This window comes from Mustela lutreola, chromosome 2 (assembly GCF_030435805.1).
Source record: "Mustela lutreola isolate mMusLut2 chromosome 2, mMusLut2.pri, whole genome shotgun sequence".
Taxonomy (NCBI): Eukaryota; Metazoa; Chordata; class Mammalia; order Carnivora; family Mustelidae; genus Mustela; species Mustela lutreola.
The window spans coordinates 20,406,787-20,432,068 of NC_081291.1; the positions used below are offsets into that span (position 1 = coordinate 20,406,787).

Here is a 25,282-nt window from a genome sequence, read left to right on the forward strand (position 1 = left end):
CAGAGTATCTTTAATATATGTGTAAGTTTCACAAATAAGTTTGTTGTTAAGTTGAATTAATTAAGAAACATTATCAAGACTGAATAAAAAACTAATTTCCAAGGCCATATATTATTTTATAATAACAGTGGATGAGGGAAGGGGCTCTCAGCTGACTCAGTCAGTGGAGCATGTGACTCTTGATCTTGGGTTTGTGAGTTTGAGCCCCATGTTGGGTGTAGAGATTACTTAAAAAATAAGACATTTAAAAATATGATGAGGGAAGTTTTCATTCATAAGAATTACAGTCACAGATTGAAGTGTAATAAAATTGCAATAAAACTTGACCACTACTAAGCCATCTTGCTGCTGTGCACTTAAACAAGTCAGGATACTTGTTTTCTGTTTTTTATAAAAATTCACAGAAGTGAAGATGATCACGTCCATGAGAGCAAATAAAGTTCTTTTTTGACTACTGGCAGACTGACACATGAAAGAGTCATATAATTTCTGCAGAGTACTTGCTGATGAGTCATTCAATGAAATAAACCATAGATTTTAAATGTCTTACATTTTTACAAGCCTTCTGAATTGGTCCAACTGTTATTTTCTGTCCACGTATATTTTCACTATGTTTAAACATAACACATCTTAGTAGCTTCCACTTAAGATGGTACTGAGTTAGTGTTGTCTCAGCTTGTTCAGTCACTTCAGACTTGAAATTGACTTCTTGAATATAACTGAGCAGTATCAGTAACATTTGTTGAGTCAAGGAGAACCACTTATATTTCTTTGCCTTTTAAAAAAGGTATCAAAAACTACTGATAGTACTATACCTTGGCTAATTGAACTTAAATAAAAAAGAGGGTGAAGAACAATGAGACACTGTGGACTCTGAAAAACAATCTGAGGGTTTTGGAGGCGTGGGGGGTAGGAGGTTGGATGAGCCTGGTGGTGAGTATTTATGGAGGGCATGTATTGCATGGAGCACTGGGTGTAGTGCATAAACAATGAATTCTGGAACACTGAAAAGAAATTAAAAAAATAAATAAAAATTTTAAAAAAGTATACAGTTCAGTGGTTTTAATGTATTTATTAGGTTGAATAACCATTATCACTATCTAATTCCAGAATATTTTCATCACTCCATAAAGAATCCCTATACCCAATGACAGTCACTCCACATTCCTCTCCAAGGATATTGCAGTTACTAATCTACTTTCTGTGTCCATGGATTTGGCTATTCTGGATATTTTATATGAATAGAATCATAGGATATATAGCCTTTGTGTCCGACCTCAACTTAGTGTAGGTTTTCAGAGTTCATCCATGTAGTAGTATGTATCAGTACTTAACTCTTTATGGGTGAGAATATTCCATTGTATGAATATACCACATTTTATTTATCCAGTCATCCATTTGATGGATATATGGATTGTTTCTACTTTTTGGCTGTTACAAATTGTGTTATGAACCTTTGTGAATAACTTTTTGTGTGAGCATATGTTTTTAGTTCTCTTGGGATATATATGTAGGAGTGGAAACGTTGAATCATATGATAATTATATGTTTAATTTTTTGAGGAACTGCCAAATGATTTTTTACAGCAACTGTACCATTTTACATTTCTACCAGCAATATATCCCTACAGTTTTATTGTCAATCTTTTTTTTTTTAAATTTTTTTAAACAGATTTTATTTATTTATTTGACTGAGAGATTATAGCCATCTTAGTGGGTATGAAATGGATCTCATGGTTTTGATTAGCATCTCACTAATGACTAATGATGTTGAGCATTTTCATGTTTTACTGGCCACTAGTATATCGTTTTTAGAGAAATGTCCATTCAAATCCTCTTTCCATTTTTAATTTTTTTTATTGTAGTGGAAGTTCTTTTATATACTCTGGGTGCAGATCCTTTGTAAGATACATTATTTACAAATATTTTCTCCCATTCCCTCGGTTTACTTTTTCACTTTCTTGATGGTGTCCTTTGCAGCACAGAAGCTTTTACGTTTAATGAAGTTCAGTTTATTCTTTCTTTTGTTGTTTATGATTTTGGTGTCGTGTATTAGGAAGCACTAAGGTCATAAAGATTTACTCTTATATTTTCTTTAAGAACTTCATAATTTAGATCTTGCATTGTCTTTGATCCATTTTGAGGTAGCAGTCACATATATTGAATTAGTTGTACAATTTTACCTAAAGTCTACACTTACACATTGTCAAACGCTATTTCTGTCTTTCTAGAATGTTCTTTTTGTGCTACCTGATCAGTCTATGTTTCTCTGGGGGCAACTGGTATTTTGATTTTATTTACCATAGATTAATTTAGCCTGTTCTAGATCTTTTAGTAAATAGAACTATGTAGTATGTACACTTTTGTGTCTGACTTCTTTTGTTTGGCATAATGATTGTGATATTTGTCCAATGTGTTACTTGTACCAGTGGATCTTTATTTTTTATGTCTAAGTGATACGTATTTTTGAATATTGCATATTTTATTTGTACTTATTTTGATGAATAGTTGGGTTGTTTCCAGTTCTGGGCTATTGTGAATAAAGCTGATGTGAACATTCTTATAGAAGTTATTTGTTTGTTTGTTTTGAGTCACTCTGATGAGGGGTTTATCACTTTTTTTACATCTTTTTTCACTAAAGTGTAGTTGACACACAATGTTACATTAGTTTTAGGTGAACAACATAGTGATTCAACAGCTCCGTAGGGTATGCTATACTCATCACAAGTATAGTTACCATTTGTCATCATTTAATACTATTATAGTACCATTGACTAATATTCCCTATACTGTACCTTTCATCCCCATGACTTACTCATTCCATAACTACAAGCCTCTTCCTTCCCTTCCCCTTCATCCATTTTGCCCATTTCTCTAAACCCTGGCAGTTAATTTGTTCTCTGTGTTAATAGGTCTGTTTCTGCCCTTTCTGGTCTGTTTTGCTTTTTAGATTCCACATGGAAGTGAAGTGAAGTGAAATAATATGGTATTTGTCTTTTTCTTTCTCACTTATCTCACTTACCATAATACCCTCTAGGTTCATCTGTATTGTCATGAATGGCAAGATTTTGTTCTTTTTTATAAGTAAAATACCATTATATACACACACACTTATATATATACATACTTCATCTTTGTCCATTCATCAATTGATGGACACTTAGGTTGGTTCAATACCTTGGCTATTGTAAATAATGCTACAACAAATATAGGAGTGCATATATCTTTTTGAATTAGTGTTCTAATTTTCTTTGGGTAAATACTTAGTAGTAGAATTACTGGGTCATATGGTATTTCTATTTTTAGTCTTTTGAGGAGTTTCCATACAATTTTTTATAGTGGTTGCACCAATTTACCTTCCCATCAACAGTGCATGAGAGTTCTGTTTTCTCCACATCCTCACCAACACTTGTTGTGTCTTGTCTTTTTGTTACTAGCCATTCAGAGAACTGATTTTAGATTATAAGTCTTGATATATAGTAGTAGAAGTCCTTTAAGATTGACAAGGATATTCTTGTTTCTTTGTATTCTTACATAAATTTTGAAATCAAATGATCATTTTTTTTAAAAAACTGGGGTTATATTACAAATTTTTTTAATTCCAGTATAATAACATACAATATTAATATTATTTTCAGTTGTACAACATACTGATTTATCTATTCTATACATTACTCAATGCTCGTCATCATAAGTGTACTCTGAATCACCTTCTACTTCACCCATCCCCCTGCTTACCTCCTCCCCTCTGGCAAGTTCTCTATTTTTAAGAGCCTTTTTTTGGTCTCTTTTTTCTTTTTTTTTTTTTCTGCTTTTTAAAATTCCACATATGATTGAAATCATATAGTATTTATCTTTCCTGACTTACTTATTTCACTTAGAATTATACCCTTTAGATCCATCCAAGTTGTTGCAAATGGCTGGATTTTGTTCTTTTTTATGGTTGAGTAATATTCCATTGTGTGTATCTATATATACAGATATGTAGTGTGTGTGTGTATATATATATATGCACACATATATATGCACATATATGCATGTATATATATGTATGCACATATATACACTACCTCTTCTTTATCCATCTATAGATTGACATTTGGGTTACTTTCATATCTTGGCTATTATAAATGTTGCAGTAAACATGGAATTCTGATTGGTATTATAGATTTTCCCTATTGTAATTTGATTTTTATTTCATTTCTGTTTATGTTTTTATTATAGAGACTTTGTTTTTCAAAGTATAGTCATATTTAGTTGGTGATTCTTTATAAAACTGTCTGTTTATATTAGGTAAGAAGACTGTGGTGTTAATTTCTTCTTAAATAATTGAAACATATTTTCTCAAGAAGAACAGGTGAACACAAGTCATGCTGAGGGAGAGAGAGACTTGTTTACAGAAGCGTTTTCATACACTTAGTACTCAGGAATAGTAATTTTGCCAGAATGTACTTCAATATACTGAGCTACTTTATATTACTACTCAAAATACAGATTAAGTAGAAAGGGGCTTGCATATTTGAAAAATTAATTAGTGAAGAAGGGAAAGTATATATTTAAGAAAATTTAGTGCTTAATTTCAATGACACTGATCTTTTCTCAGTGTTTAAAAATGCTAATTGGTGTGTTTACCTTTGTTTTCCTAGTGATATGCAGCTTTCGAGGATCTGTCCCTCAAGGGTTGGTCTTAGAAATAGGAGAAACAGTCCAGATTCTTGAAAAATGTGAAGGTAAGTATGGACCTATACAGTATACAAATAGTGATAATTTTGGGTAATATTATATACATTTATTTTGTAGTAATAGATTATAAGCAATCATTTTAAAAGTATAATTAACCACATTGTATATTGTTATAGAATCCTTCCTGATTTATATTTATCATAAATGTATGGGTTATTTAGGCTTTAATCTAAAAGCAACAATTAAAGAACTCATTGTTGGCATTCAGAGTGTAATTTTTATACTTTATGTTAAATAATTAATTTTGATTTTATATTCAAATAGATAATCTTCCATCCATGCTTAGCTGCATTTGAATAGAATTGAGTTGTAATTAGTTCATTTGTATGTTTCTGTTAGATTGGCTGGATGTGATCAGTTATAATTAAAACAAGGAAGTAAATATGCTTTAATGAAGTTTGGCTTGCCTTCTAGCCTCCTCTGTGATGTATATGGGTATATCTGCTGTAACATTTATGCATTATTGACAAATGTAACATTTTTCAAAATCATGCATTTGGGGCTCCTGGGTGGTACAGTTGGTTAAGTATCTGACTTTTGGTTTCAGCTCAGGTTGTGATCTCAGGGTTATGGGATCCAGCCCCATGTCGGGCTCCAGGCTCAGTGCAGAATCTGCTTAAGACTCTCCCAAAGTGGCTGCACCAACTTGCATTTCCACCAACTGTGTAAGAGGGTTCCCCTTTCTCCACATCCTCTCCAACACACCTTGTTTCCTGTCTTGCTAATTTTGGCCATTCTAACTGGTGTAATGTGGTTTTAATTTGAATCTCCCTGATGGCTAGTGATGATGAACCTTTTTTCATTTGTCTGATAGCCCTTTGTATATCTTCATTGGAGAAGTGTCTTCATATCTTCTGCCCATTTTTCAATATGATTATATGTTTTGTGTGTGTTGAGTTTGAGGAGTTCTTTATAGATTCTGGATATCAACATTTTTTTTTTTTAGTATTTTTTTAAAATTTATTTTCAGCATAACAGTATTCATTGTTTTTTGCACCACACCCAGTGCTCCATGCAATCTGTGCCCTCTCTAATACCCACCACCTGGTTCCCCCAACCTCCCACCCCCCACCCCTTCAAAACCCTCAGATTGTTTTTCAGAGTCCATAATCTCTCATGGTTCACCTCCCCTTCCAATTTCCTCCAACTCCCTTCTCTTCTCTAATTCCCCTTGTCCTCCATGCTATTTGTTATGCTCCACAAATAAGTGAAACCATATGATAATTGACTCTCTCTGCTTGACTTATTTCACTCAGCATAATCTCTTCCGTCCCGTCCATGTTGCTACAATAGTTGGGTATTCGTCCTTTCTGAAGGAGGCATAATACTCCATAGTGTATATGGACCACATCTTCCTTATCCATTTATCCGTTGAAGGGCATCTTGGTTCTTTCCACAGTTTGGCGACTGTGACCATTGCTGCCTCACAATTTTTTTTTTTTTTTTACTGTAGTTTGGGTTCTACTAGGACTGAGAAGAGATTGTGGGTCTTTGTACCACATCTTTATCCTTTTTTGTGTCAGGTCTTTTTTTTTTTTTTTTTAAGATTTTATTTATGGGGCGCCTAGGTGGCTCATTCAGTTAAGCATTTGACTTCTGCTTGAGTCATGATCTCAGGGTCCTTGGATCAAGCCCTACATCTGGCTCCTTGCTCAACAGAGAGTCTGCTTCTCCCTTTACCTCTGCCCCTACCTGCATTCCACTTGTGTTGTCTCTCTCTCAAATAAATCTTCTAAGAAATAAAAATAAAATATTTTATTTATTTATTTGAGAGATATAGAGAGAATATGAATGAGCAGGTGGAAGGGTAGAGGCAGAGGTTCAATCTCAGGACCCTGGGATCACTATCTGAGCTGAAGGCAGATGCTTAGCTGACTGAGCCACTCATGTGCCTCTCTGTCAGGTCTTTATATTTTAAAATTAATTTATTTTTATTTATTAGAGCACAGTGGGGAGGGGAAGAGGGAAAGTGAGAGAGACAGTCTCAAGCAGACTCTATGCTGAGCATGGAGCCTGCCACAGGGTTTGATCTCAGGACTGTGAGATCATGAGCTGAAACCAAGAGTTGAACAGATGCTTAACCAACTGCATCACTCAGGCACCTCGAGTTTTTAGCCCTTTTTTTTTTTTTTTTAAAGATTTAAAAATTTATTCGACAGGGGCAGCGAGAGAGGGACCACAAGCCAGAGGAGAGGCAGTAGCAGGCTTCCCACTGAGCAGGGAGCCTGATGGGGGTCTCAATCCCAGGACCCTGGGATCATGACCTGAGCTGAAGGCAGATGCTTAATGACTGAGCCACCCAGGCACCCCAGGTCTTTAGTCTTTTTAATCATTCTTTTGTTTATTATTAAATGTGACCATAAATTTACAAATAGTTTAAAAACACATGTCAAGGGATTTATATCTAGATGAATGTTGTGCTTAAGCGAAGTCACATTGGTAGATTATATAATTATGCTAGTACTATTGAGCTTTTTTCAAAAAGTATTTGGAATGCCCCTCAAAGAAGTCTTACAAACTCTAAATGGATGAAAATTTGCTACCATGTTGAAAAGAATGAGAACTTTTGGGTTACAATGGAGTATAGAATATTTGTATTTGATTGTTTCTTTCTGAAACACTACAGAACGAAAGTATAGGGGCCTAAAAATTGCTGTACACCCACAAAAACAAGCAAAGTTGGCAAGGTATTGGAAGAGTGGAAACTGTGACTTAACACACCCAAGGTAGCTGAATCCAAAGTATGTTCAGTAGGAAGAGCTGAGGACCAACTTTATTTATACTGCAGATCCTTAAAAGATATAGGAAGTATAGCACCAGGTACTTTTGGAAATGAGGTTGAAATTACATAGATCTTCTCCCTTACTTCCTCTCATTTGGTGGCAGCTCCTTAATCATCCATAGGTTTTTTGTTTTTTTTTTAAGATTTTATAAAAAATTTATTTGTTAGAGAGAGAGAGAGCACGCGCACAGGCAGACAGAGTGGTAGGCAGAGGCAGTGAGAGAAGCAGGCTCCCCGCTGAGCAAGGAGCCTGACGTGGGACTTGATCCCAGGATGCTGGGATCATGACCTGAACCAAAGGCAGCTGCTTATTAACCAATTGAGCCATCCAGGCATCCCCATCCTGGTAGGGTTTTTTTTTTTTTTTTTTTTTAAAGATTTATTTATTTAATTGAGACAGAGAGAGAGTGAGCATGTGCATGGGGCATGGGAGGGGAAAAGGAGAGGGAGAGAGAGTCGGAAGCAGACTCTGTATTAAACACAGAGCTGAATGTGGTGCTTGATCTTATGACCCCGAGATCATGACCTGAACTGAAACCAAAGTCAGTTGCTTAACTGAGTGAGCTACCCAGGTTCCCCATCCTAGTAGAAGTTTTGAGACTTATTTTTTTTTTATTTCTTTCAGTGTAACAGAATTCATTGTTTATGTACCACACGCAGTGCTCCATGCAATACATGCACTCCATAATACCCACCACTTGGCTACCGCAACCTCCACCCCCTGCCCCTTCAAAACCCTCAGATTGTTATTCAGAGTCCATAGTCTCTCATGGTTCATCTCCCCTTTCAATTTCCCTCAACACCCTTCTCCTCTCCATCTCCCCATGTCCTCCATGTTATTTGTTATGCTCCACAAAGAAGTGAGATCATATGATAATTGACTCTCTCTGCTTGACTTATTTCACTCAGCATAATCTCTTCTAGTCCCGTCCTTGTTGATACAAAAGTTGGGTATTCATCCTTTCTGATGGAGGCATAATATTCCATAGTGTATATGGACCACATCTTCCTTATCCATTTGAGATCTATTTTTGATAAAGGATAAATAAAACATCTGTGGATTGGGAGACTTCATGCATAGTTCCATAGGAGAAAGGCTTTGTATCGAAAACTGGGTATTAAGTGAAAACATGCCTACCAAATACCAAATATAGGAACTTCTAGTCATCTTCCACTTGGCTCTTGAAATCCTGGCAGCTAGACCTTTACCTTCTAGAACAGATTAGAGGACTCTTTCAGACAATAAGGCAAGATGAGGGACCACAGATATTGATTGTGCCAGTTATTGACTTACTGTCTCTGAGTGCTGAACCTGCCCTTCTTACCCCTTTATTACAATGCTAGAGCTGGAGACTCTGCAATCATATTTCTTCTTTGGCAGCTGAATCTTTGTTAGGTTCTGCCAATAAAGAGGCACTATAAGAAGTCTACTTGCCAGGAGGATGAAGAAGGGACTTCGTTCTTTCTGCTTTTATTTTATCCCTGTAGTAAGCTGCTCTGCAGGCAGTTGGTTCCTACAGTATTTTCCATGGCAAGCAACAGTCTTGGTTTTGGTGAGTGGCCTCCAGCAAGTCTCACTATAGCAATGAATAGCATGTTTCTGCAGTAGCCCACCATTTCATCAGAGATCAGTATCTTAGCTTTTTGGAATCCCTTCTGTAAGTTACTAGGCTTTTTTCTTGTTTATTTTTCACTTAGCTTTAAAGGTGGCAATATATTTTTATAGTTGCTACCATGGTTGTCTTAGAGTTCTTCTAGTCATTTACTATCTTTTATACCTATTTAATGATTTTTTAAAAAAGATTTTAAAAAAATTTTTATTTGACAGACAGAGATCACAAGTAGGCAGAGAGGCAGGTGGAGAGAGAGTGGGGGAAGCAGGCTCCCTGCTGAAGCAGAGAGCCTGATGCGGGACTCGATCCCAGGACCCTGAGATCATGACCTGAGCTGAAGGCAGAGGCTTTAACCCACTGAGCCACCCAGGTGCCCCCTATTTAATGATTTTTAAAATAATAACATTTTTTTCCTGTTTTAAAGATTTGTTTCTGTCTGTTGACTAGACCCCAGTTGATACACTGATACCAGGATTTTCACAACAAATGATAGGTTGATCTCCAAATAGTGAATCATAAGGTCAGCAAGAGTCACCCATGAATTTAGAGCTTCCAGTTAACTTTTTATTTCCTTTCTTTTAAAATGAGCAGAAAACCAATGATACCAGGTATTTGAGGATGCCTCTAATATGAAAGATGGCTTTTCTCTTTCCCCACTAAAAAAAGAAAAAAGAAAAGAAAAAGAAACTCATGGGAAAGAGACTACATAGGGTAAAGAAAACTTAGAAAACAAACAAGACTTATGAATAATTTCCTTGGAGATAAAGGAAGATGTTGCATCCATGAAACTAGAACAGGATGCTATTAAAAAAGAACATTAGATAACAGAAAGGAGTTCTTGGAAGTTAAAAACATGGTAGCAAGAATGAAAAATCTCCATAAAAGGGCTCAAAGATAAAAGTTGAGGAAATTTCCCAGAAATTTGAACAAAAATACAAGTCATAGGAGATTAGAGAAGATAAGACAATTGAAGGTCAGCTTCAAGAGGTTCATTTGATGGAGGTTCAGAAACATAGAGGAGAGAAACTGAAGGATAGAAATCAGCTAGGAAATAACTCAGGAAAATTTTCCAGAATGAAAGGACATGGCTTTCCATATTGAAAGGACTCAGCAAGTACCTAACACAAATGAATGAAAACAGGACGATATCATTGTGAAATTTCAGAATATTGGGACCAAGAAGATTCAGCCAGCATTCAAAGATAGGAAAGAATATGGTATATACCATATACCACATACCATATACCACAAAGGACTGGACTTTAGCTATGGGAGATAGTGGAGTGGTGTCTTCAAAATGTTAATGGAAAGTGATTTATAACCTAGAATTTTATCATTCAGCCAAATTATGAATTGAATATGAGAGTATACTAAGTGTATTTTCTGACATGCAAAGTGTCAGTTGGCCTCCTATATAACTTTATTCGTGAAGCTATGAGGGGATGTATTCCTGTAGAATTAAGCAATAAGTTAAAGAATGGAAAGATAATGGGATTCAAGAATCAGGAGAAACCAGCAAAGGAGATATTCTTTAAGGTAATCCCCAGGATGAATGCAAAGGGTGATAGCATGACAAGTGAATATCAGATGTAGAAAATAATCAGGATGAATTAGAGCTGTGTAACTTAAGGCAGAGACGGAGACCTAGTGAAGGCTGTTTACCGTCTTCCTTACTGACACAATACTGCTTTTTTAAATCTGAGGAAAGAATGACCAGTTGAGTTTCCCCAAGGGTTTTGTGTATCTGATTTGTTTTTGACAAAGTTCCTACTCTGTTGCCTGTACGGCTGAGAATACTCCTTCTACCACTATAAGTCTGTGGGTAAAGTGCAAGGAGTAGTCTGAAGAACCTATGTGAAAAAGAAGTGGCCTCTAGAGGGAAAATAGGTGAGTAGAAGGAAGTTCTCCTTTGGAGATACGGCAGTGAAGAGCTATCTAGTAGTGGTAGGAGCTTTGTTGTTTGTAATTTGTAATTTTTCACTGCATAAATGTAGTTTGAAGTCCATAGTGTTCTCTGATAGTAATATTGAAAACATTGATTTAATATGACTTGATAAAGCTTTAGACCCTCTATATGGCTTTATACCCTCTTTTTTTGTTCTTTTATATGTCTTTTTGGAGGCTATGTGGAGAGATTCAATGCCTGCCATTTTTCCAGGGCCATGTGGAAATCACCTATTCTTTTAAATTTTATGTATTCTTGTGTTTAAGTATGTGTGTTGTATATAAATGGCCTGTGGTGGGGTTTATTTTTATTTATTATGAAAATCTGGATTATTTAGTCTATATGTAGTTGATTCAGTTATTTATTTAGTTAGGTTTAAGGCTATCACCTTGGTCTTTGTGCCTCGTTGTGCCTTTCTTACATGCCTTATTAAGCTAACATTTTGATTATTCTAGTATTTTCTTTCTAGGCATTTTCTTCTATTAGCTTGGTGGCTTTGAAGTATTTTGCTTGCAGTGGTTACCCTAGAGCTTATTTTTTATTTAAATTTTGTCAGTTTACATACAGTGCAATATTGGTTTCTGGAATAGAATTCAGTGGTTTATCACTTACATGCAACATCCAGTGCTCATGACAAGTACCATCTTTAATACTCATCAGCTGTCTAGCTCATCCCCCACCCATATCCCTTCAGCAACCCTCAGGTTGTTCTCTGTTTTTTTTTTTTAATTAAATTATTTATTTTCAGCATAACAGTATTCATTATTTTTTCACCACACCCAATGCTCCATGCATTCCTTTTTTTATTAAAGATTTTATTTATTTATTTGACAGAGATCACAAGTAGGCAGAGAGGCAGGCAGAGGGGGGGGGGAAGCAGGCTCCGTGCTGAAGCAGAGAGCCCGATGTGGGACTTGATCCCAGGACCCTGGGATCATGACCTGAGCCGAAAGCAGAGTCTTTAACCCACTGAGCTACCCAGGTGCCCTTGTTCTCTGTTCTTAAGAATCACTTATGGCTTGTTTCCCTCTCTCCTTCTTTTCATTTCCCCATTCCCATATGCTCATCTGTTTTTTTTTTGAATTTTATTTTATTTTATTTTTTTAAAATTTTTTCAATTTATTTATTTTCAGAAAAACAGTATTCATTATTTTTTCACCACACCCAGTGCTCCATGCAATCCGTTCTTAAATTCCATGTATGAGTGAGATCATCTGGTATTTGTTTTTTATTTATTTCACTTAGCATAATATATTCTACCTCCATCCATGTCATTGCAAATGGCAAGAATTCATTCTTTTTGATGACTGAATAATATTCCACTGTATATAGATAGATACCACATCTTCTTTATTCATCAGTTGATGGATGTTTGAGCTCTCCCCGTAGTTTGGCTATTGTTTATAATGCTCTTGTAAACATAGGGGTCATGTACCTCTTGAATCTCTATTTTTGTGTCCTTTAGGTAAATACCTAGTAGTGCAATGGCTGGATTGTATGGTGGTTCTGTTTTTAACTTTTTGAGGAACTTCCAAAATGTTCTCCAGAGCATCTGCATCAGTTTGCTTCCCACCAACAGTGCAAGAACATTCCCCTTTCTCCTCATCCTTGCCAATACCTCCTGTTTCTTCTGTTGTTAATTTTAGCCATTTTGACAGGTGGGAGGTGGTATCTCATCATGGTTGTGTTTTGTATTTTCCTGATGATGAGTGATATTGAGCATCTTTTCTTTTTTAATTTAATTTTATTTAAAATCAATTAATGTACAGAATATTATTAGTTTCAGAGGTACAGTTTAAGGATTCATCTGTTGCATATAATCACCCAGTGCTCATTACATCATGTTGTTGTCCTTATGCTCATCATCCAGCTACCCACCTTCCTTTCCTCCCACAGCCCTCAGATTGTTTCCTGTAGTTAAGTGCCTCTTATGGTTTGTAACCCTCTACGATTTCATCTTATTTTATTTTTTTCTGTCTAGCCTTGTGTTCATCTGTTTCTTTTGTTTTTTTAAGATTTTATTTATTTATTTGAGAAAACGAGAAAGAGAGCACAAGCAGGGGGAGTAGCAGAGGGAGAGGGAGAAGTAGGCTCCCCACTGAGTAGGGAGACATCTCTGGTTCTTCATTCCAGGACCCAGGGATCATGACCTGAGACAAAGACAGACGCTTAACCAAACTGAGCCACCCAGGCACCACCATCTGTTTTGTTTCTTAAATTCCACATGAGTGAAATCATACAATAATTGTCTTTCTCTGATTGACTTATTTCTCTTAGCATAATACCCTCTAGTTCCATCAATGTCATTGCAAATGGTGAGAGTTCATTCTTTTTGATAGCTGAATAATATCCCATTGTGTGTGTGTGTGTGTGTGTGTGTGCGCACGCGCATCACATCTTCTTTATCTGTTCATCTGTTGATGGGCATCTTGGATTCTTTCCATAGTTTGGTTATTGCTTTTATAAACATTAGGGTGCAGATGCCCCTTTGAATCACTGTGTTTGTATCCATTGGGTAAATACCTAGCAGTGCAATTGCTGGGTCATAGGGAAATATTTTTAACTTTTTGAGGAACCTCCATACTGTTTTCCAGAGTGGCTGCACCAGTTTGCATTCACACTAACAGTGTAAGAGGGTTCCCATTCTCTGCATCTTCGCCAACAGCTGTTGTTTCCTGACTTACTGATTTTAGCCATTCTGACTGATGTAGGGTGGTGTCTCATTGTGCTTTTGGTTTGTATTTCCTGGATGGCAAGTGATGTGGAACATTTTTTCATGTGTCTGTTGGTGATTTGTACATCTTTGGAGAAATGTCTGTTCATGTCTTCTTTCCACTGCTTGCCTGGATTATTTGCTTTTTGGGTGTTGAGTATGGTAAGTTCTTTATAAGTTTTGGATATTAGCCCTTTGTCTGATAAGACATTTGCAAATATCTACTTCCGTTCCCTAGGTTGTCTTTTGGTTTTGTTGATTGTTTCCTTTGCTGTGCAGAAGCTCTTTATTATGAAGTCTCAATAGAGACTTTTTATTATTGAAGTCTCGATAGTTCATTTTTGCTTTTGTTTCCCTTGCCTTTGGAGACATATCTTGAAAGAAGTTGCTGTGGCCAGTGTTGAAGAGGTTACTGCCTATGTTCTCCTCTAGGGTTTTGATGGATTCCTGCAACACCTTGAGGTCTTTTATCCATTTTGAGTTTATCTTTGTGTGTTGTATAAGAGAATTGCCAAGTTTCATTGTTCTATGCATAGCTGTCCAATTTTCCCAGCACCATTTATTGAAGAGACTGCCTTTTTCCCACTGTATATTTTTTCCTGCTTTGTCAAAGATTATTTGACCATAGAGTTGCGGGTCCTTATCTGAACTCTCTACTTTGTCCCACTGGTCTGTGTGTATGTTTTTGTGCCAGTACCATGCTGTCTTGGTGATCATAGCTTTTTTTTTTTTTTTTAAAGATTTTATTTATTTATTTTGACAGAGGAGAGAGATCACAGTAGGAGAGAGGAAGGGAAGAGATCACAGAGAGAGAGGAAGAGAAGCAGACCCCCTGCCGAGCAGAGAGCCCGATGTGGGACTCGATCCCAGGACCCTGAGATCATGACCTGAGCCGAAGGCAGCGGCTTAACCCACTGAGCCACCCAGGCACCCGTGATCATAGCTTTGTAGTGAAGCTTGAAATCAGGCAATGTGATACCCCCAGTTTTGTTTTTGTTTTTCAACATTTCCTTAGCAATTTGGGGTCTTTTCTGGTTCCATACAAATTTTAGGATTGTTTGTTCCAGGACTTTGAAAAATGCTGGAATTTTGGAATCGAAAATTTTGATCAGGATGGCATTGAACGTATAGATTGCTCTAGGCAGTGTAGACATTTTAATGATGTTTATTCTTCTGCTCCATGAGCATGGAATGCTTTTCCATCTTTTTGTGTCTTCTTCAATTTCTTTCATGAGTGTTCTGTAGTTCCTTGAATAGAGATCCTTTACTTCTTTGGTTAGGTTTATTTCCAGGTATCTTATGGTTCTTCTTGGTGCTGTAGTAAGTGGAATTGATTCTCTGATTTTTCTCTCTACATTTTCATTGTTAGTGATTAAGAAAGCAACTGATTTCTGTGCATTGGTTTTGTATCCTGCCACATTATTGAATTGCTGTATAAGTTCTAGTCATTTGGGGGTGGAGTCTTTTGGGTTTTCCATATAAAGTATCAAGTATTGTGAAGAGAGAGAGTTTGACTTCTTCTTTGCCAATTTGAATACCTTTTATTTCTTTTTGTTATCTGATTGCTGTTGCTAGGACTTCTAGTACTATGTTGAACAACAGTGGTGAGAGTGGGCATCCCTGATCTCAGAGGGAAGGCTGTCAGCTTTTCCCCATTGAGAATGATATTCGCTGTGGACTTTTCATAGATAGCTTTTATGAAGTTGAGGAATGTTCCTGCTATCACTATACTTTGAAGCAGTGATCAAAAACATCCCAAAAAACAAGAGCCCAGGATCTGACAGATTTCCTGTGGAATTCTACCAAACAGTCAAAGAAGAAATAATACCATTTCCTGAAACTGTTTCAAAAGACAGAAACCGTAGGAAAACTCCCAGACGCTTTCTTTGAAGCCAGCATTATCCTAATCCCCAAACCATGCACAGAGTACATCAAAATGGAGAGTTTCAAACCAATATCCCTGATGAATATGGATGCCAGAATTCTCAACAAGATCCTAGCTAATAGGATCCAACAGTACATTAAAGAGATTATCTACCATGACAAGGTGGGATTTATTCCTGGGATGCAAGCATGATTTGACATTTGCAAATCAATCAATGTGATAGAATAAATCAGTAAGAGAAGAGAGAAAAACCACATGGTCCTCTCAATTGATACAGAAAAAGCAGTTGACAAGGTACAGCATCTGTTCCTGATGAATTCTTCTTTAAATGTTTGGTAGAATTCCACTGGGAGGTCATCTGACCCTGGACTCATGTTGGGAAATTTTTGATGACTGCTTCAATTTCTTTTCTGGTTATGGACCTATTCACGTTTTCTATTCTTTCTGTTTCAGTTTTGGTCATTTATATGTTTCTAGGAATACATCCATTTTTTCCAGATAGCCTGATTTTGGGGGCATATAATTTCTCATAATATTTTCTTATAATTGTATTTCTTAGGTATTGGTTGTGATCTCCCCTCTTTCATTTGTAATTTTATTTATTGGGTCCTTTCTCTTTGATAAGTCTAGCAAGGGGTTTATGGATCATATCAATTCTTTCAGAGAAGCAGCTCCTAGTCATGGTGATCTGTTCTGTTGTTCTTTTGGGTTCTGTTTCATTGATTTCTGTTTCAATTTAAATTATTTCTTCTTTTCTGCTTGTTTTAGATGTTATTTGCTGTTCTTTCTCCAGCTCCTTTAGGTGTAAAGTTAGGTCGTGTGCTTGAAACTTTTCTTGTTTCTTGAGAAAAAGTCTGTGTTGCTATATACATCCCTCTTAGGACTGTCTTTACCACACCCCAGCAGTTTCAAGCTGTTGTGTTTTCATTTTCGTTTGTTTTGAGGCATTCTTAAAAATTCCTCTTTTATTTTCTGGTTGACCCGTTCATTCTTTAGTAGGATGCTCTTTAACCTCCATGTGTGTGTAGTCCTTCCAAATTTTCTCTTGTTACTGAGTTCAGATTTTAAAGCACTGTGGTCTGAAAATATGTGGAAAGGAATCCCATTCTTTTGGTACCAGCTGAGACCTGGTTTGTGACCCAGTATGTGATCTCTTCTGGAGAATGTTCCATGTGCACTCATGCAGAATGTGTATTCCTTTGCTTTAGGATGAGATGCTCTGAATGTATCTGTGAAGTCCATCTGGTCCAGTGTATCATTCAAAGTCCTTGTTTCCTTATTGATCTTCTGCTTAGATGATCTGTTCATTGCTGGGAGTGGGGTGTTAAAGTCCTATTATTGTACTATTATCAATGTGTTTCTTCAATTTTGTTATTACTTGGTTTATATAATCAGCTGCCCCCAAGTTAGTGGCATAAATATTTACAATTGTTAGATCTTCTTGTTGGATAGACCCTTTTATTATGATATAGCATCCTTCTTCATCTCTCACTACAGTCTTTGGTTTAAAATCTAGTTTGTCTGATGTAAGGATTGCTACCCTAGCTTTCTTTTGATGTCCATTAGCATGATAAATTGTTCTCCACACCCTCACTTTCAATCTGGACGTGTATTTGGGTATAAAACAAGTCTGTAGGCTTGTAGACAGCATATGAATGGGTCTTTTTTTTTTTTCCTTGATCCATTCTGATGCTTGTGTTTTTTGATTGGAGCATTTAGTCCATTTTCATTCAGAGTAACTACTGAAAGATATGAATTTAGTGCCATTGTATTACCTGTAAAGTCACTGTTCCTATAGATTGTCTCTGTTCCTTTCTTGTTTTTGTTACTTTTGAGCTCTCTCTTTGCTCAAAGGATGTCCTTTGGTATTTCTTGCAGGGCTGGTTTAGGAATCAGAGGTTCTTTTAGTTTCTGTTTCCTGGAAGATTCATTTTTCCTTCTATTCTGAATAACAGCCTTGCTGGATAAAGTATTCTTACTGCATATTTTTCTTATTCAGCACCTTGAATATATCATGGCAGTCCTTTCTGGCCTGCCAGGTCTCTGTAGACATGTTTGCTGCCAGCCTTATGTTTCTACCCTTGTAGGTTAAAGCCATCTTATCCCCCACACTGCTTTCAGGAATTTCTCTTTATCTCTGAATTTTGCAGGCTTCACTGTTATATGTCGATTATTGATTGTGGAGGGGTGTGCCTCCTGGATTTGAATGCCTGCTTCCTTCCCCAGATTAGGGAAGTTCTCAGTTATAATTTGTTCAAGTAAACCTTCTGTCCCTTCTTTCTCTCCTCTTCCTCTGGAACCCCTATTATTCTATTATAATTTTGCTTTATGGTATTGCTGATTTCTCAAATTCTTCTTTTTGTGATCCAGTAATTATTTGTTTCTCTTTTTCACAGCTTTCTTATTCTCCATCATTTTGTCTTCTATATCACTGACTCTCTCATCTACCTCACTTATCCTAGCAGTTAGAGCCTCCATTTTTATTGTTTCTCAGTAATAGCCTTTTTAATTTTGACCTGACTAGTTAGATTTTAGTTTTTTTTATTTCTCCAGCAAGGGATTCTGTAATGTCTTCTATGCTTTTTCAAGACCAGCTCATATCTTTTTTTTTTTTTAAGATTTTATTTATTTATTTGACAGAGAGAAATCACAAGTAGACGGAGAGGCAGGCAGAAAGAGAGAGAGGGAAGCAGGCTCCCTGCTGAGCAAAGAGCCCGATGCGGGACTCGATCCCAGGACCCCGAGATCATGACCTGAGCCGAAAGCAGCAGCTTAACCCACTGAGCCACCCAGGCGCCCAGCTCATATCTTTATAATCATTTTTAATTCTATTTTCAACATCTTACTTCTTTCCATATTGATTAAATCCCTGGCAGTGAGTACTGTTCCTGTTATTTTTTTTGGTGTGGGTTTTTCCATCTCATCATTATGTCCACAAAAGAATAGATAAAAGAGAGAGAAAACACAAAAGTAGTAAGAACAATACTTGAAAAATACAAACAAAACAAATCAGAAGAATAAAGAAAGAAAAAAGAACAAAGAAAAACTCAAACAAGAGGTAAAACAGACCAAAAAAATAAGTTAGATATTGGGTATATTTTGGTCTGTTTGTTGTCAGAAGAAACTAGATCACAAAATAGGAAAGAAAGAAAACTTACATATAGACAAAAATAAAAATGAATATAATGAACAGAAACCAAAATTAAAAAATGCATATAATAGGGGCGCCTGGGTGGCTCAGTGGGTTAAGCCGCTGCCTTCGGCTCAGGTCATGATCTCACGGTCCTGGGATCGAGTCCTGCATCGGGCTCTCTGCTCAGTGGGGAGCCTGCTTCCTCCTCTCTCTCTCTGCTTGCCTCTCTGCCTACTTGTAATCTCTCTCTGTCAAATAAAAAATTAAAAAAAATCTTATATCCTCTGCCCATTTCTTGATTGGATTATTTGTTCTTTGGGTGTTGAGTTTGCTAAGTTCTTTATAGATTCTGGACACTAGTCCTTTATCTGATATGTCGTTTGCAAATATCTTCTCCCATTCTGTCAGTTGTCTTTTGATTTTGTGAACTGTTTCCTTTGCTGTGCAAAAGCTTTTGATCTTGATGAAATCCCAATAGAAATGGGCAGAGGACATGAGCAGACATTTCTGCAAAGAAGACATCCAGATGGCCAACAGACACATGAAAAAGTGCTCCATATCACTCGGCATCAGGGAAATACAAATCAAAACCACAATGCGATATCACCTCACACCAGTCAGAATGGCTAAAATCAACAAGTCAGGAAATGACAGATGCTGGCGAGGATGCGGAGAAAGGGGAACCCTCCTACACTGTTGGTGGGAATGCAAGCTGGTGCAACCTCTCTGGAAAACAGCATGGAGGTTCCTCAAAATGTTGAAAATAGAACTGCCCTATGACCCAGCAATTGCACTATTGGGCATTTACCCTAAAGATACAAACGTAGTGATCCAAAGGGGCACGTGTACTCGAATGTTTATAGCAGCAGTGTCCACAATAGCCAAACTATGGAAAGAACCTAGATGTCCATCAACAGATGAATGGATCAAGAAGATGTGGTATATATACACAATGGAATACTATGCAGCCATCAAAAGAAATGAAATCTTGCCATTTGCGACAACATGGATGGAACTAGAGCGTATCATGCTTAGCGAAATAAGTCAGGCGGAGAAAGACAACTATCATATGATCTCCCTGATATGAGGAAGTGGTGATGCAACATGGGGGCTTAAGTGGGTACGAGAAGAATAAATGAAAGAAGATGGGATTGGGAGGGAGACAAACCATAAGTGACTCTTAATCTCACAAAACAAACTGAGGGTTGTTGCGGGGAGGGGGTTTGGGAGAAGGGGGTGGTATTATGGACATTGGGGAGGGTATGTGTTTTGGTGAGTGCTGTGAAGTGTGTAAACCTGGTGATTCACAGACCTGTACCCCTGGGGATAAAAATATATGTTTATAAAAAATAAAAAATTATATTAAAATTTCAAAAAAAATCTTATAAAAAAATAAATAAAAATGCATATAATATAAAAACAGAAAGTGAAAAAAGACTAAAAAAATGAATTGATAAAATAAGAAAATAGTTGAAAAGGAAAAAAAAAACAACCCTGAAAGACTAAAGAAGAAAAAGAATATCACAAATGTTATATACTGTTTTCTCCAAGAGCTGAAGTTTTGTAGTTCTCTATGATTCATAACCTTGGTGTTAACCTGAAGTTCCTGCTGATCTTCTGGGGGAGAGATGTGTTGTGCTGATTCTCAGGTCTTTGCTCAGGTGGCTTTGAAACCCTCCCACCCCCTGCCAGGGTCTGGGCTCAGCGTAAGCAGTTTCGGATCACACTGTATTGTGTTGTTTTGCTTTCTGAAGGCTTTCAGCACTCACAGGGGGATGAAAAGGGTGTGCCTCTATCTCTAGTCTAGCTGAATATTCATGCCCCACACTCTTCAGTGTGCCCTAACAGAAAAGCAGTCACTCACTCTTGTCTCTCTAGTTTCCAAATCCAAATTTTGTGTTTACCCAGCCTATGACCAAGCTTTTTTTATCTCAGGCATATGACCCTGTTTCAAGCCTCCAAACTTTATAGACTTCTGCAGTGGAGACTCGTACTATTACTCCCAGGGGAAGGAGGAGGGGATCTCGCTGCACTTCTGCCTTTTGCTGGGCTGCTGCTCAGAGACTTATCACCTGAGCCATGCAGAGTTTCAGTGTTTATGGCAATACCAAACTGAAAGCTGGCATCTAGACTTGCTGTTTGCAGCTGGCTTCCCTGCTCTGATGCTTGGGAACTCTTCCATACTCAGGTAACCCCGTTCTTCTTTTGACCCAAGGGATCTTGAGACTATGTTGTTGAACCAGGGATTCCACCCCACTTCACCCCCACAGCACTTTTCAGGCAGGGATGTTCCCAACCAGAAAAGAGTTCTAAAAGTTAGAGTTTGGGGGCACCTGTGTGGCTCAGTGGATTAATCTTCTGCCTTTGGCTCAGGTCATGATCTCTGGGTCCTGGGATCGAGCCCTGCATTGGGCTCTCTGCTCAGGGGGGAGTCTGCTTCTCACCCCCCGCCCCACCCTGCCTGCCTCTCTGCCTATTTGTGATCTCTGTCTGTCAAATAAATAAATAAAATCTTTTAAAAAATTTTTTAAAAAGTCAGAATCCTAGAGGAGGACATAGGCAGTAATCTCTTCGATATCAGCCATAGCAGCTTCTTTCAAGACATGTCTCCAAAGGCAAAGGAAACAAAAGCGAAGATGAACTTTTGGGACTTCATCAAAATCAAAAGCTTCTGCACAGCAAAGGAAACAAAACAAAGAGGCAACCCACGGAATGGGAGAAGATATTTGCAAATGACAGTACAGACAAAAGGTTGATATCCAGGATCTATAATGAACTCCTCAAACTCAATACACACAAAACAGGCAATCATATTAAAAAATGGGCAGAAGATATGAACAGACACTTCTCCAGTGGCTATCAGATACATGAAAAAATGTTCATCATCACTAGCCCTCAGGGAGATTCAAATTAAAACCACATTGAAATATCACCTTACACCAGTTAGAATGGCCAAAATTAGCAAGACAGGAAACGACATGTGTTGGAGGGGATGTGGAGAAAGGGGAACCCTCTTCCACTGTTGGTGGGAATGCAAGTTGGTGCAGCGTCTTTGTAGAACAGTGTGGAGATTCCTCAAGAAAATGACCCTGCCATTGCACTCCTGGGTATTTACCCCAAAGATACAGATGTAGTGAAAAGAAGGGCCATCTGTACCCCAATGTTTATAGCAGCAATGGCCACGGTCGCCAAACTGTGGAAAGAACCAAGATGCCCTTCAACAGACGAATGGATAAGGAAAATGTGGTCCATATACACTATGGAGTATTATGCCTCCATCAGAAAGGATGAATACCCAACTTTTGTAGCAACATGGATGGGAGTGGAAGAGATTATGCTGAGTGAAATAAGTCAAGCAGAGAGAGTGAATTATCATATGGTTTCACTTATTTGTGGAGCATAACAAATAGCATGGAGGACATGGGGAGTTAGAGAGGAGAAGGGAGTTGGGGGAAATTGGAAAGGGAGGTGAACCATGAGAGACTATGGACTCTGAAAAACAATCTGAGGGGTTTGAAGTGGGGGGATGTGGGAGGTTGGGGTACCAGGTGGTGGGTATTATTGAGGGCATGGATTGCATGGAGCACTGGGTGTGGTGAAAAAATAATGAATACTGTTTTTCTGAAAATAAATAAATTGAAAAAATTAAAAAAATAAAAAGTTTGAGTTTTATGCTAGGTGGCTTATAACATTTTCTGGTAGCCAGTTTATATAGGCTCCCTCCCCACAGTTTGTCTTCCAGATACATCCTGGGATTCACATCTCTGCATGTCCTACCTTGCAAAAAGTTTTCAATTTTCTATTTGTAGAAGTGCAGCAAATCTTTTCTGAGATCTGTGGTTGATTTATCAGGTGTTCGAATGATTTGATAACTATCAAGCTGAATTCCAGAGACCAGATGAAATTAATGCCATCTTAACTCCTCCCTTCAGTTCAAGTCATGATCTTAGGATTGTGAGATGGAACCATGTCTCCATGCTGAGCATTGAGTCTGCTGACATTTCTCTCTCCCTTTGCCCCTTCTTGACTTGATCTCTCTTTCTCCTCTTGCCCTCTTTCTTGTACTGCCCATCTCCACGCCATGAGCCCCGGGGCAGGGGCATTGCTCTCCTGTGGTAGGCGGCTCTTGGTCTTGTCCATACCAGGTGGTCTCCCCAACATTTTTTTTGTGTGTGTTAGCCATCTGGATGTGTTTTTTGGAAAAGTTTCTACCCATATCTTAATTGGATTATTTGTAAATGGGTTTGTATTTGGTAAGTTCTTTATAGATTTTGGATACTAACCCTTTATCTGATATATCGTTTGCATCAGCTGCTCCCATTCGATAGGTCGCCTTTTAGTTTTGTTGTTTCCTAGGTTGTTCAGAAGCTTTTTATCTTTATGAGGTCCCAATAGTTCATTTTTCTTTTGTTTCCCTTGCCTCCAGCAACATGTCTAATAAGAAGTTGCTATGGCAGAGGTCAAAGAAGTTGCTGCCTATGTTCTCATCTAGGATTTTGATAGTTTCCTGTTTCACATTTAGATCTTTCATCCATTTTGAATTTATTTTTATTTATGGTATAAGAAAGTGGTCCAGTTTCATACTTTTGCACATTACTGTGCAGTTTTTCCAACACCATTTCTTGAAGAAACCTTTTTTCTATTGGATATTCTTTCTTACTTTGTCTGCCCTACAGTTTAAAACATGCATTCTTGATTTATTAGAGCCTAACTTAAATGTGTACTTTTTCTACTTCCAGCAACACTTGAACTTTGCAGTGATTTAACTGCATTTACCCCTTTCTTATCTTTTGTTACTACTGTTGTCATATATGATCTTATTTATGTCTATATTCATTTGTCCACATTTTTTGCTTTCCTTTTTTAAAAATTTTATTTATTTATTTATTTTTATTTCTTTTCAGCATAACAGTATTCATTGTTTTTGCACCACACCCGGTGCTCCATGCAATCCTTGTCCTCTCTAATACCCACCACCTGGTTCCCCCAACCTCCCCCCCCTCCCCCGCCTCTTCAAAACCCTCAGATTGTTTTTCAGAGTTCATAGTCTCTCATGGTTCACCTCCCCTTCCAATTTCCCTCAACTCCCTTCTCTCCATCTCCCCTTGTCCTCCATGTTATTTGTTATACTCCACAAATAAATGAAACCATATGATAATTGACTCTGCTTGACTTATTTCACTCAGCATAATCTCTTCCAGAAAATCATTTTTTGCTTTTCTAATTATTTTCCCTCCTTTTTTGTTTTCTATAGCTTAACCTTGGATCATTGTCTATTTATTGCAAGTACTCCTTTTAGTAGTATTTCTTTTAGTGCTGGTTTGCTGTGCATTTGTTCAGCTTCTGTTTATGTGAGTCTGTTTTTAATTTGTCATCATTTTTGAAAGATGTTTTCCCTGGGTATAGAATTCAAGGTTGATGAATATGTTATTTTAACATTTTAATGATTTTACTCATTAATTTTTGATTTCTGTAGTTTCTATTGACAAGTTAACTGCATGTTTTATTGTTCCCCTAAAGGTAATGTGGCTGTGCTCAGCTCTTTAGTTTCCTGGATGTTGCTTTTTATGGGCTTCTTGGAGCCTTTCCCTGCATCCCTGTTTAGGAATTGGATGGCCCTAAGAGTGGAGATTTTGTTGGTAGCTCTCAATGTTAACCTTTTTCTCCTTATCTCAGTGGGACTGTCATTTTTTGCTGTACCCTTTCATGAAAGTCAGGTGAATGAGGATCTCACTTTGATGTTCTCTTTTCTGTAGGATTATAGTATCTTTGAGTCTTATCTATGATACTTGCTCTCCAGTACTCTTACACAATTGTTTCATGTATTCATTCAGGTTTATATTTGTTCAATGCAAATGGTTTGTCAGGGCTAAAACCAGAAGTTTGTAACTTCATTTTATATATTTTTGAATTCTAAAAGAGTTTTAAAAGCATCTTAATCAGTGGTTGCGTTATTAAAACTTGTTTGTGGCTCTTCAAAGTGACTAATTTTAAGGGAAAAATAACTCATTTGGAAGTAAAAGAGCTCATTTTTTATTGTGTATTTATTGCCAGTTATTAACTTTCATGCTTACTGCTGATGAATGAAGATTGAAAATAGCACTAAGTTATGCAAATAAGTGGACTAGATTGTTCTTTAACAGTTTTCAGTGAAAATATTGACAAGATGATTTTGAATGTAGACCTTTTGAGTAATTTTGTTTCCCTATTTGGGGGCTGAATTCTCTATATAAGTTTATACAAGTGGTTGGCACTTTCTTTCTTGCCTATTGTGAAAAATTGCATGAGCTGTGCATATTTTTATTGATGTACCAAAGGAAAAAAGTCAGTATTTTTAGATAATTATAGATTTTGGTTTTGGCCCTTGATTTTATAGCTGGTTACTTAAATGATTTCTAAGCTTGATGTACATGGAAGACTGTCCTTCATAATGAACCATTATTTTTTATTAATCTATTTTAATTATAAC

General features: G+C 37.2%; 1 protein-coding gene across 9 annotated transcripts in view; it reads left to right on the forward strand.

Annotated features, from left to right (window-relative positions):
- The window catches only part of DOCK3 (dedicator of cytokinesis 3), a 578,190-nt gene that overhangs the window by 108,195 nt on the left and 444,713 nt on the right, over positions 1-25,282 (forward strand). For all 9 annotated transcript variants that reach the window (XM_059161016.1, XM_059161023.1, XM_059161018.1 and 6 more), the window contains exon 2: positions 4,646-4,729. In XM_059161016.1, coding sequence (XP_059016999.1) covers positions 4,646-4,729 — 84 coding nt within the window. The remainder of the gene's footprint in view (positions 1-4,645; positions 4,730-25,282) is intronic.